Source organism: Scyliorhinus torazame, chromosome 3 (genome assembly GCF_047496885.1).
Source record: "Scyliorhinus torazame isolate Kashiwa2021f chromosome 3, sScyTor2.1, whole genome shotgun sequence".
In the NCBI taxonomy this organism is placed as follows: Eukaryota; Metazoa; Chordata; class Chondrichthyes; order Carcharhiniformes; family Scyliorhinidae; genus Scyliorhinus; species Scyliorhinus torazame.
The window spans coordinates 184,479,816-184,493,881 of NC_092709.1; the positions used below are offsets into that span (position 1 = coordinate 184,479,816).

Sequence of the window (14,066 nt, forward strand, 5' to 3'; positions counted from 1 at the left end):
GCCCATTCATTTAAGTGCGTGATACTTCTAATTTTTCTTTTGTGTAACAAGATCTTGAAGAGGACACAACTTATGCAGTAACTTCCAGGTTGTTGTGTGAGAGGGAACATTGTGAGATGTGTCAGGAAACGGAGGTTGTTTTAAAGAGTTTATATTTGTGATTTGTATTTGTGGGTATTAAGTAAGTTTAACTTTGTGTTCCTGTATTTGAAAAGATTAATGACGCAATTTGGTTTAGATGCATGCGTATTAAGGAGAGTTTGCGATGTGAAAGCAAACTGGGTTTGGATGAAAAATAGGCTGTTAATGAGCATACAGGGGCCACCCTAGAGCAGAAATAACTTCTTGAGTTAGTTGTAAGTCTAGAGCTAGTAGAAACTGGAGAGGATCAGGGAGCTTCAGAAAGCAGACTTCCCAAAAGAACAAAAGAGAGTTCCAAAAACAGGGAGTGGGGATAAAAAGAATGCCTCAGGAAAGCAGTTCAGTTAAAGGAACAAAGATCAAGAAGCTGAACAAGGTCCTGTGAAGGAGAATTCAAGTAAGAAGCAGGAAGAATGCTTTGAATTAAAGAGACCGCTGCAAGGAACAGATTCAAAGTCAGCTGGGTGAGAAGCCAGACATCCGAGATAAACCAAACGTTTGGTGACATCTTAATATAGCTAGAGAAGCAATGGTGTTCTGGTGGTGTAGCTGGATACCTGAGAGAGTCTGTGGAAGCTTGAATGCACGTGGCAATCCAGGACAGAGGAATACTGAAGGAGAGGTTGAAATCCTGGAAATGGATCCTTGGTGAAGGCATCCAAGAGAAAGCTTTGTTTAGGGGGAAGAATCCAAGTGTGTTCTTTGAGAATGGAGTTTGGAAACCCTCGTATGGAAGTTAGAGTTCCAGTGAGACCAATTGGATTTGATGAGAAATCCACAGAAGGCGTATCGGGGGGTATCTGTCACTTGATTTCAGAGTGAGGTGTGTCTGACCACGGTTCGTCTATTGTTTTACGTGGACTGTGTACTTACTGAGAATACTAGAGTATAACATATATTTTGTAACTTGTGCAATCTTATAAATCTGTATATACCTGTAAAGATATAGCTGGGGTGAAGGAATAGTGTACTATAGTTAGCCTTTTCTTGTTTAATGTTTTATTCTTTGTTAAAAGTTAATTGGCAGTCCTGCGTTACTGTTCATCTGTGTTTCTAAAAAATATTACGATTTATCAAGCCAGGGTTCTGCTCTGGGACCTGACTGATCAGTAGTAACATCAGCTGGGATTGTAACATATGGGGCGGGATTCTCTGATCCTGAGGCTAAGTGTTGACGCCGTCGGAAACGCCGTTGCGTTTCTGGACGGCGTCAACACTGCCTCAGGATCAGCAATTCTGACCCCTACAGGGGGAGCCAGCAGGGCGCTGGAGCGGTTCACGCCGCTCCAGCTGCTGATCCAGCCGTGGAATGGGCGCAGGGGGCTGCGCGTATGCACAGTGCGTCCGGCGCAAACCCGCGCATGCGCAGTCCCACCGGCGCAAAGACTCGGCGGGCCAGCCGTGTTGAGCGGCCCGTGACCGGCACCGCAAGAATCGGGGTGGTGTGGTGCAATTCGCGCCGGTCGCGGGGATTCTCCAGCCCGGCCCGGCTGAGAGAATCACGCCAATGATTAGGGAAAGTAATTGCGTTACATTGTATAATTTGATGGGACTGAGTAGGTGTACAACTTTGCAGAAGACTTTTCTATACATAAACAGTTTAAATAAGATCTTCCAAATAAAATTAGTTTATAAAACCATCGAAGGATGTTCATTCTTAAATTTGCAGATGGACCATACTTTTGTCCTTTTCTGTGTGTTGCTTCAGTTCCTTAAGCAATAATGCCCATCACACATATTACGAAGAAAACATCCATCTTTCTTTATTCATTCATGGGATGTGGGCATTGCTGGCTAGGCCAGCATTCTTTCATGCCTTTGAGAAGGTGGTGATGGACTGCAGTCCGTGTTCTTGGAACACTCACTGATGTCAGGGATGGAGTTCCAAGACTTTGACCCAGCAACCGTGAAGGAACGGTGATATAATTCCAAATTAAGATGGTGTTTGACTCGGAGGGGAACTCGCAGCTGATGGTGTTCCCATACATCTGCTGCCCTTCTCCTTCCAGGTGGTAGAAGTCGCAGGTTTGGATGATGCTGTTGAAGAAGTCTTGTTCAGTTGCTGCACTGCATCTTATAGATGGCACGCATTGCTGCCACTGCGGGTGTTACAGATTGGCCCAGGTGCACGATTCATTGCTCGAGATGCCGTGTGCCGTCCAGGTGATATTGGGCATCTGCAGTGCCCACTACTTGGGCTGCATTTAAATTCCGGGTGTCACAAGATGTACTTTTGCTGTAAGCCGAGGTATTTGGAAGCCAATATTGCATTTGGTGCCCACATCAGAAACTGGACCGTTGACCAGAATGGATGGTGTGCAAGTTCTTTTCAAGAGCTGTTGTTACACAGTTATGGGCTTTCCATGTGTGAGATGTCTTATCTGCATACATGCTACAATATACAATCCTATCAGCATGTATAGGGCTTGAATTCTGATATTGTGTTCCTCTCAGCATTGTAGGCCTGGTTTGATTATGGACAAGTTGGCATCACAGGCCCCTTACTCGCAGTTATTGGATTTCCTATAAATACACTAGCTTATGAAAGACTTACTACTGTGTTTGCTTACAATATGATGGGGCCCATGGTTATAATTGTGAGGGCTTTCAGCTATATGATTGTGATTGAATCCAGCTCATTAATTTTTATGAGATAGGACGAGCTAATGAGAACCTATTTTCCCCAAGAGCCCATCTGGTGATGATCTCCTTCCACACAGCGTCAGACTCGGCTGCGTGGCCGTGCCTCGCAGCTGCTCTGTCATTCGCATCTTCATCCGTTTCAGAATCTTCTGGATGGACTGGATTTCCTCCTCATCCCCGTCATTTTCCTCCTCCCGTACCGGCCTCCCCGAACAGGCGGCGGAATATGGCGACTAGGGGCTTTCCACAGTAACTTCATTGAAGCCTAGTAGTGACAATAAGCGATTTATTATTATTATTATTATTACTCGCTCATCTTCCTCCTCCTCCGAGGTTGTAACTCTACCCATGGTATCATTGCCATCAATTTGTGTGCCCCTATGTTTCACAATGTTCTGCACCACTATTGTTCTTGATCCCCTTGGTGGGGGCATATTGGAGAGTTCCACCTGAGCAAACAAGGTTCCTGAACCGCATCTTTGAAATGCCAAAGACCTGCAAAATGGTGCTGATGTTGTAGTTGTGTTCTGCCTCTGCATGAGGGTTCCTAAAGGGGATCTTGAGGGTTAGTCCTTGTCCTTTAGAAGCCAACCAGAGATCTGTGTTACTGCTGAAATATCTGAGGGAGTTGCAAATTCCTTAGTACAAAGGAATTGTGGCAGCTGCAGAATACCTTTGCTGACATATGAAGGAGACTTTGTGGTGGTCACAAACCACCTGGCTATTGAGTGGAAGATTGACAGAAGTATCCTCATGTTGAGTTGAGGCCCTAATGGCAACATGGCTGCAATCAATGACTCCCTGCACCCTAGAGAATCCTGCTAGTTGGGCGAAGACTTTGGCTTTTGCATCTGAGATGCCAAATCTACATGGAACAAACAGGATATGAGTTACAGCCTCAAAGCAGATGTGTGCTGTTGGCTGAAGTGTATTCGTCCTGTCTGCTGATGAGCCCTAGAAAGATCCTGCGGCATAGAAATTCAGAATGATGGTGATCCTCAGAGCCACTGGCAGGGCAAGGAGGTCAGTAGATTGTGGCTTGAGTTGCTATTAGATCACATGACATATATGTCTGTCACCACCTCATGGTTTAGCCTTAGTTGCCTTCGACATGGTTGTCTTGCCTTTCCTCTTCGCCCTTCCTGGTGCACATCATGGTGCCTCTCTTTCCCCCCCCCCCCCCGCTTCGGTCCTCCCACGGCTGCTCATGGTGACTGGTTTCAGTAGTCTCGGAGTATGAGGGTGCCATGCCCATCTTCTATGTTCTTTGTCGTGAAGCCCTGTGCCCCTTCTCTCACATAGGTTTGTGCTTTCTTCCTGGCACCTGGCAGCACAAGTTAGTAGGGCCCAAATAATTGCCCTCTGGAAGGTGATCCACACTCCGACTTTCTTGGATTGACTTGAGATTGATGTTGTCACTTCTGTGGCTGTGAATACATTTTTGAAGCACAGTCAACAGCGATACCACACTTCCCCTGGCTATCCACAGAAATATGCCAAGTTCAGACTTGCTCTTGCCAGTTCTACTTTGCACACTGTAGGTTCCACACTCCTACGCTGCCAAAGTTTGACTTAAATTGCCAGCTGCCGCTGTAAAATGCATGTGCACAAAACATGCACTGCCTCCATTCTCCCTCTCGCAAAAATAAAATTGTTTTGTTTGGGGGTGGGGCTTGGGATTTACAGTCATTTCCAGCACAATGGAGAGGCTCCCATCATTACGGAACTCTGGCCCTAAGTTTTATAAAGGGAGGAACTTAGCACAAATTTCATGGTGTGAAGCAGGTGGAGCCTGTGTCAGTCACATTTTGAAAGACTGCTCCAGTATTACAGAGGTATAAATGGCTGATGTGGGAAATAAGTTCCCCTCAGTGCAGTGAAGATGGCTGTTATCAGGGGTGAATTTACTGAGCTTTACTGGGTGGCAAAATATTCCCGCATGTGCATAGAAACTTGCGCAAAAATATCAATTTGAAGAAATGGTAAGACGTGGCTTTTTCCAGACCTCTTGCGGGGCGTTATCCATCTTAATTGTGTCTGTGAAGATGTATTGAGAGAAGGCCAAATGCCAAATATACCCTTGTACGTGGACACACTTACAGTGGGTACTAGAAGACCTGCTGCCTGCTCAATTGATTGGAGATGGCTGTTTATGTGAAGATTGATTGAAGAGCATGGAAGGGGGACAAAAAGTAACAGGTCTCTGTAAAAGAACGCTGCCATTAACTGAAGTCCATGCAATTGCATTCAGTCATTCTGAAGTATATGGTTTACAGGGAATGAAAATGATTAGGCACATCTAAATCGTTCTCAATCAACATCTGCATTTTAAAATTTGATTTGATATTTGAATGCAGTGCATGTTAAATGGTTCCTATTCTGTTAATGACTCCATCAAATATGGGCTGGGTTTAACCTCTCTTATTTTTTTCCTCTTTTTTTTTTATGGGATGTGGGCATCCCTAGCAAAAGCCAGCAATTGTTGACCAATCCCTAATTGCCCTTGAACTGAACTTTTCAGAGGGCAGTGCTGTGGGTGTGGAGTGACACGTATGTCAGACCGGGTTCGGGGCATGACTGAACCAGATAGGTCTTTACAATGATCGATAACAGTTTCATGCTCCATGGTCACCATTACTGAGACTAGCTTGACATTACAGATTTTTTTATAACTTAAATTCACCTTCAATTCACCTGATGTGGTGGGATTTGAACCCACGTCGCCTGTCTCTGTCTGTGTGTCTCTGTCTCGCGCTCTCTCTCTCTCTCTCTCTCTGTCTCTCTCTCTCTCTCTATCTATATCTTTATACTTTGACATAAATGGATCATAGAAGTAAATTACAAAATTGAAGCTCTGGGTATTTTAACTTCCAGACCTATATTTAAATCCAATTTGGTCAACTTCCCACCAGCTTTGGACGGAAAGCCATACAATGCTTTGCAAACAAGTGACTATTCTCCAACACCAGATGAGAGACAGGATTGTACTGGTGATGGGGCGTGGGTGGAGTGTATTTGAGGCTCCTGAGTTCCTTGGAGGGCCTCAAGGAGCTCCTTTGCCCAATGCCCTCAACTGGCAGGAAAGCCACTGTGTGATCCTTCCATGCATATATAATGAAGGACACACTGGAGTTTGACACTAGTCCTGTTGCAGCTCAATAGAGCAGCTCACCTCACAACCCCTCTGTGTGTAATCGCTGGTTTGTGTCAAGTTAGTGATCTTCACTGAGGTAGTGGAGGGAGTTCTGTAATTGAAGGGGAATTCAGGAGATTCATTTTGGATTCCAAATTGCAATTGCTATCCTTCTAAAAGGTTCAAGCTTGTGAATTGGGTGTGGACAGGATTAGGTTTTGTCATCATTCCGGTTGGTTAATACAATATTTCCTGCACATGTAGAATGTTGGCTTGTATGAAATATTGAGACATTGCCCATCCATTCACGAGGTAGATGGGGGAAAATAACAAAAAACAACTTGTAAAACGTGAAGATTATGAGTTACTGTTAGTGTTCTATACAATGTTTTGTGAATTTATTGATGTTTTGATTTTAAAATGACATTAAGAAGGATCTTCATAAGTTGATGACTGATATCTGGTCAGGGAGAGGAGGGAGGAGAAAGGGTGGAATGTTAAGTAATAGCGGGATGGATTGGAAATCCAAAAGATCAATCTGATCGCAAAGCAAAGTTGTAAATCTAAACAAAGAACAAAGAAATGTGCAGCACAGGAACAGGCCCTTCGGCCCTCCAAGCCCGTGCCGACCATGCTGCCCGACAAACTACAATCTTCTACACTTCCTGGGTCCGTATCCCTCTATTCCCATCCTATTCATGTATTTGTCATGATGCCCCTTAAATGTCACTATCGTCCCTGCTTCCACCACCTCCTCCGGTAGCGAGTTCCAGGCACCCACTACCCTCTGCGTAAAAAACTTGCCTCGTACATCTACTCTAAACCTTGCCCCTCTCACCTTAAACCTATGCCCCCTAGTAATTGAGCCCTCTACCCTGGGGAAAAGCCTCTGACTATCCACTCTGTCTATGCCCCTCATAATTTTGTAGACCTCTATCAGGTCTCCCCTCAACCTCCTTCGTTCCAGTGAGAACAAACCGAGTTTATTCAACCGCTCCTCATAGCTAATGCCCTCCATACCAGGCAACATTCTGGTAAATCTCTTCTGCACCCTCCCTAAAGCCTCCACATAAAGTTGATTCAAAATCATCACCATTTAGAAACACAGAAATAAAACACCCGAGAATGTCCCAAGAATAATTTGTGGAATTCACAAGACAGTGTGAGAATACTTGCCAGAAGTGAACGTAATCAGGGAAAACGCTCCATAGGTTGGGTCATACCTAACATAAAGGAAGATGATTGTGGTTGTTGGAAGCTGATCATCTCAGTTTCAGGACATTGCTGCAGGAGCTCCTCAGGGCAGTGTCCTCAGCCATCTTCACTGCATCATAAAGGTCAAAAGTGAGAATGTTCACTGTTGATTGCACAGTGTTCAGCATCATTCTTAACTTGTCAGGTAATGGCATTATCCATACTCAATTGCATCAAGATTTGGCTTGGGTTGAAGGAACATTTGCACACCAACAAGTGCCATGACTATCTTCAATAGGAGAAAATCCAATCACCTCCCCGTTACATTCAAACTTCAACTCTATTTCTCTCTCTATGGATGCTGCCTAAACTGTTGATTATTTACAGCACTATTTTTATTTCAGATTTCGCGAACCTGCAATACTTTGCGATTGTGTTCCAAGGGTTTTCTTGGAGATGCTCCCACTCTCTGCAGTAACCTGCTGCTTTCAGTAAGCAGAGTTTCTGACACACTTTCTAGAAATTACAGTGGCAGAGCAAGCAGCATTAGGAAATTCCTGATCATGACGTTTGAGGAGAAAAACAATAAACTAAGTGCTAGAAAGCAGCATTAGTTTATTGTTCAAATATGAGAATCTAATTAGAGGAACCATGGGCGAGATTCTCCACTCCCGCGCCGGTTGGGAGAATCGCCTGGGCTATCAAAATTTCACGGGACGCCGGTCCGACGCCCTCCCGCGATTCTCCCAAGCAGCGGGAACTGCCCGGTCGAGTTTCGCAGGCCGGAGAATCGCCGGAGACACCCAAAATGGCGATTCTCCGGCACCCCCGCTATTCTCAGGCCCGGATGGGCCGAGCGGCCAGGCCAAAACTGCGGGTTCCCCCGCGGCACCGTCCACACCTGGTCGCTGCCGTCGGGAACAGCGCGGGAACGCTGGGGGGGCGGCCTGCGGGGGGGGGGGGGAGGAGGGGGGATCCTGCACCGGGGGGTACCTCAAATGTGGGATGGCCCGCGATCGGTGCCCATCGATCGTCGGCCCGTCCTCTCTGAAGGAGGACCTCCTTCCTTCCGCGGTCCCGCAAGATCCGTCCGCCATCTTCTTGCGGGGTGGACTTGGAGAGGACGGCAACCACGCATGCGCGGGTGACGCCAGTTATGCAGCGCCGGCCGCGTCATGTATGCGGCGCCGCCTTTACGCGGCGACAAGGCCTGGCACGTGTAGATGACGCGGCCCTGATCCTAGCCCATTATCGGGCCCTGAATCGATCGGGATATGGGCCGTTTCGCGCCATTGTGAACCTCGACGCTGTTCACGACGGCGTGGGCACTTTGGCGCGGGAGTGCAGAATCCCGCCCCATGTCTTCGGCAGCCCTCAACCATAATCCAACTGGACAGGTGCATGCTTTTGTGTATAGCTTAAGAAACTGATGAGTCATTGTACAAGCAATGTCTTGATCTCACAGCTTAACTACTCAGTTGAATGGTTATTGGAGTAATTTTAACTTTTTAATTGGTTATAGGGGTAAGTTAATATACACAATTTAGTATACACTGCTCATAATGTGTTTCTCCATTGAGGAGACCAAATGCATATTGAGTGACCTCTTTCGGGAAGACCTCTATCCGGTCCACAAACATGAACCTGAGCATCGAGTCTCCTGTTATTTTAATTTTTTTCCCCCACTCACGCATTTCTCTGTCCTCGGCCTCCAACATTGTACCAATGAATCGTAGCACAGGCTTGTGAAAGAGCACCTCATCTTTAGGTTAGGCACTCTACATCCTTCTGTACAAAGTGCTCAGTTTTGGATCAGAACCCTGGGGCGGAATTTTCCACCCCCCATGCCGGGTGGGAGAATCGATGGGGGCGCCGCGCGATTCCTGCCACGCCGGCCCGACACACACACGCGATTTCCCCCCCCCCCACCAAACCAGCACGGCGAGAATCGCGCCTGGCCGCTCGGAGAATCGCCGCTCGCCGTTTGCAAAAGGTGAGCAGCGATTCTCCAGCCCGGATGGGCCGAGCGGCCACCCCAACACGGCAGGTTCCCGCCGTCCACACCTGGTTGCTGCCGGCGGGAACTGCGCGGGAACTCTGGGGGGGGCGGGGGGGCCTGGGCGGGGGCCTTCGATGGGGTCTGGCCCGCAATCGGTGCCCACCGATCAGCGAGCCAGCCTCTCTAAAGGAGGACCTCCTTTCCCCTGCCGCCCCGCAAGATCCATCCGCCATCTTCTTGCGGAGCGGCCTCGGGGAGGATGGCAACCGCGCATGTGCGGGTGACGTCATTTACGTGATGCTAGCTATGTCATTGAAGCGGCGCCGCTTTTTACGCGGCGCCAAGGCCCAGCGCGCATAAAATACGCGACGTCGATCCTAGCCCCCCGGGGGCGGGAGAATAAGGGGCTGGGAGTGGGCTCTGACGCTGGTTTTCACTCCGACGTCAGGACTTTGTCTCCATTTCGGAGAATCGCGCCCCTCGTCTCTATTTCTTCAACTAGCCATAGTTGACAATGATTCTGCTCGTGCTGTTTCCACCTCCTTGAGACCTGTCCATTGTGACTTTGCTTGTCGCATTTTATTTTGCACCATCGAGCTCTTTGTAATTTACTCTGTCCCGCCTTTCACCCTCCATAAACCTTACCCTTTCTTCTTTCTCCATGATCGTGCCTCTTTATTTGCTTAAAACCTTGCTTAGGTTTCTAACATTTTTCCCAGTTATGATGAAAGATCCTCAGCGGGATTCTCTCTTCCGGGGACTAAGTCCCTACGCCGGCGGGAAAACCGGTGTCAACGACTCCGGCGGCAACAGGCCCCCAAGGTGAGGAATTCTCACCTGTCTCGAGGGCTAGGTGGACGCCGGAGGGGTTGGTGCCACTCCAGCCGGTGCCGAAGGGAGTTCACGCATGCGCCGAAGGGCCGCCGTGACCTCGCACATGCACGGAACCACTGGCATGGTTCCACGCATCCGCAGATCTGCCGGCGTATTTTGGCACATGCGCAGGGGGGTTCTCTACTCCCGCCGGCCATGACTGAGCCCGCCAAGGGCCAGTGCGGAAGGAAGAAGTGCCCCATGGAACAGGCCCGCCCGCAGATCGGTGGGCCCCGATCGCAGGCCAGGCCACCGTGCCCCCCCGGGATACAGATCCCCCCCACACCCCCCCCCCCCCCCGAGGAGCGCCCCCGCGATCTTGCCTGCCAGGTCCCACCATGTGGTACCATGCGTAACCCACGCCGGCGGGACTGGCCAAAACCGGATGGCCGCTCGGCCCATTGGGGCCCAGAAAATTGCTGGGTGACCGCTGCAAACGGCCCCCGACCAGCATGGCGGGAATCCCGACCCCGCCCGAAAAACGGCGCCGGAGAATACGGCAGCTGACGTTGGGGTGGCGAGGCGGGATTCGTGGGATGGGCGGGGAAGTGGGCTTGGCTAGAGTACTCTTTCAGAGGGTTGGTGCCGACTCAATGGGCCAAATGGCCACCTCCTACATTGTAGGGATTCTCTGATTTCCAGCATTTGCTGTATTTTGCTTTTCAGTGAAGTTTATAAATCTGCTACCAGAATTTTAGTGGCTGAAATTCATGACCTAATGACACTTGAAGCTATTTATTTTTATCCAGGCAACTGCTCATTGGCAGCATAAGGCTGGTTTAGCACACTGGACTAAATCGCTGGCTTTGAAAGCAGACTAAGGCAGGCCAGCAGCATGGATCAATTCCTGTACCAGCCTCCCCGAACAGGCGCCGGAATGTGGTGACTAGGGGCTTTTCACAGTAACTTCATTTGAAGCCTACTTGTGACAATAAGCGATTTTCATTTAATTTCTGATGTAGTTGGGTTTTCAGTTTTGGTCGAACTGCAACGAGCTCGAAGGTAAATGTGAGCCCTTTATGTAGGTAGGGGCAACCATCGAATTCCATTTCGGGTTAAAACCAGTGTGGGATCACTTTCACACTAACTGTTGCTTGAAAGATCCACACAAGTAAATCCATTCAGAAGGACCCAACCAACTGGTCCATCTTCTTGAATCCTTTTGAATGAAATGCAATTGATCTGCATGGGACAGGCAGGTGTCGGGATCATTTTGAATGCATGTTTGGTGGCCTCTTGCCTCCAGGAACTCAGACTCCTACCCAGGTCACAAGTCAATTTGGGAAATATTGGAATGGGGTGACCCAACTTAACTGGTCTCATCTCTTTCACATTGCAATGTTAATGTAAGCCTACTTGTGACACTAATAAAGATTATTATTATTATTATCGAGTCGTTCTGGTAGAACACACAGGAATTCTGAAGCCAACATCTATTGCAAAAACAGATATCGAGACATCCTGATACACAATTTGTTCTGACAGGAAATGGGTAGCAATGATTAAACAGTTAAAGTGCCAGTTTTCATGTAGTTTTCCTGGTATCTTTGCCTGCTCCCAAATTTTATTTGCGAATTTGCACATTGTGTAGTCTGACTATCAGACAATCCCATTGTTTAGATTGTAGCAGGGTGTGAAAGAGGATTTCTTGTTCTGTGTTCTTGTTCAAATCCAATTACCTCCATATTTGGATTGAAATTTTGTCTAAATACTAACCTTCAATTCCATATTGTGTATTATTTTAATGAAATATGATATTGCCCATAAAATTAATCAAGCAGTGAAAAGCTCATTGGAATTATTTGCATATCACAGTTTTTGGCAGGCAAGTGAGATTTTGAGTATTTGTTTGGAAGTGTGTGCGTATACATTTATGTATATATACAGGTGTATATGCATGTTGGGTTTAGGCATAAGGAAATTTGGGTGTGATGCCACCCATAGTTAAAAAAGCAGCGCATTATTCCGAGCACTGTTGCGCATTATAAATGTTCACTAGAATGAGAGCTGAGAGGGCTGACAGGGCCTGTGGATCCAAATGCCTTTGGGGTAAAAAGAATTAACCATTTTATTTTGTACTTGGGATATGCCCATCTGTGGTAAGGCTGGTTTTTGCTCATGACTAGAAGCTCTGAGAGGGAAGAAACTGCCACAGTCTGTGTGGCGGATGTAGCTCCCATAATGTTGCTGGGTACCCTTAAAATGGCTTTCAATGTGATGTTTAAAATATGTTTCTTCTGCCTTGTAGCTTCAGAAAGTGACCTGCAGAACAAGCGCTTGAAGCTGGATTATGAGGAAATCACTTTGTGTCTAAAAGAAGTGACTCTGGTTTGGGAGAAGATGCTCACCCTGCCTGCAAGACCAATGGTTAAATTTGACATGGAGAATATTCATGCGGCCATGGGACAAGGTGAGTGGCCTGTATGTATTACTTAATATGTTAATGATAATTAATTCCATTTAAACTAAGTAATGAGGTTCCTGTTGGAATTATTTAATGGTACCAAATTCAAATACAATTTAGGAATCATTGGAATATAAACTCTGAGGGTCTTCAGATTGAGGCACCTCCTTCTCACCCGATTGTAATAACCTGCATGTGACATTCTTGAGGTTCATTCAGCTGGGGGTGCTTGTTCCCTTGTTCCTGATTGGACTGGACTGGGAATTCACCGGCATTTGTATAATAGTCGGCCTCTGTCGTGGCTGACAGAAAGGAGTAAGGACCCGGTAATGTGCAACCAGGCCCCATCTATGTGCTGATATGAAGCTGAATAAATGTCTCCCTGTGAACTCGCCGGACTCCCCTTGTCGTTATTATACCCGTGATGGAGAAAAGCTTTTTTTCTCAGTTTCCCACCCTATCTGCACACTAGAAATTGAGGCTGGGTGGGAAAAGGCTACACTTAACGGCCTTAATAGGTGAACGGGCAGGTTTCCTGCCCGAGGCCCTGCCCGTCCAACCGTGAAATTGCATCTGGGTTTGGGCAGGCAGGTTCCCGGGGAGAATCCCATCCATTCAATATTGCACACCCCTCAGTCTTTCAGAAGAAAACAGCCCCAACCTATCCAACTTTTCCTCATCGCTAAAATTCTCCAATCAAGGCAATGCCCTGCTATACCTCCACTGTGCTCTCCAGTGCAATTACATCTTTCACATTGTGCAGTGACCAGAACTGCATGCAGTACTCCAGCCATGGCCTAACTAGTATTTTCAGCCATGGCCTAACTGGTATTGTATACAGTTTCAACTTCCCTGCTCTTGTATTCTGAGCCTTGTCTAATAAAGGCAATTATCCCATATGCCTTCTTGACCAGCTTATCTACCTGTTCAGCCAACCTCCGGGATCTGTGGACCTGAATACTTCTTTTCATTTCCACTTCTCAGTATCCTATCATTTATTGTGCATTCTTTTGCTTTGTTCACTGCCCCAAATGTACTACCCGGCACACCGTACTGCCTGTATCTCAGATGGGCACACACTACTGAACCAGTGTGACCGTTTTCCATTTCACATGCCAGCCATCTTGTAGAATTTGATTGAAATCATCAACGAGGGTCCAGTAAGATGGCGACTGTTTTAAAAATCACAGAGCCCTGATTTCACATCAACCATGAAAAGGTGCAGCATAATTTGTGTGTTCTAATGTGTAAAAGTGATCAACTCTGTTTCATCACATTCCTGATTTCCAATTAACTTAAGGCGTGTGTGTGGATCTTATCTGAAGACAGGCAAATGTTTGATTCTGACGCCATCTGTGGCCAAATAGCTTGTCAAAAGTCACTGGCTAAAGAGTGGCCACCAATGCCTATAGAATTGTGCCAAACAGGAATTGGCATTCTCAGGAGAGCTGGGGAGACTGGTAGGAACTACTACATATGTGTCTCCATGAAACTAGCACCATCTCAGCTGTGCACAAAGGGAGGGGGAGGTCTGCGCATGATCAGTTTTGTTATCTGTATCTGTGGTTTTAGGTTAATTGGGCGGGGAGTGTTGAAAGTCAGATATAAACATGGTCAAAGCTGCAGTGGAGCAATGTTGTTTTGCATTCTGTTCTAATTTAACATTGGAGCAATTATCT

At 47.1% G+C, this 14,066-nt stretch overlaps 1 protein-coding gene across 7 annotated transcripts in view; it reads left to right on the forward strand.

Annotated features, from left to right (window-relative positions):
- tbc1d1 (TBC1 (tre-2/USP6, BUB2, cdc16) domain family, member 1) overlaps positions 1 to 14,066 on the forward strand; it is a 393,938-nt gene that overhangs the window by 298,687 nt on the left and 81,185 nt on the right. For all 7 annotated transcript variants that reach the window (XM_072496556.1, XM_072496559.1, XM_072496560.1 and 4 more), the window contains one exon: positions 12,232 to 12,393. In XM_072496556.1, the coding sequence (XP_072352657.1) occupies positions 12,232 to 12,393 (162 nt within the window). The remainder of the gene's footprint in view (positions 1 to 12,231; positions 12,394 to 14,066) is intronic.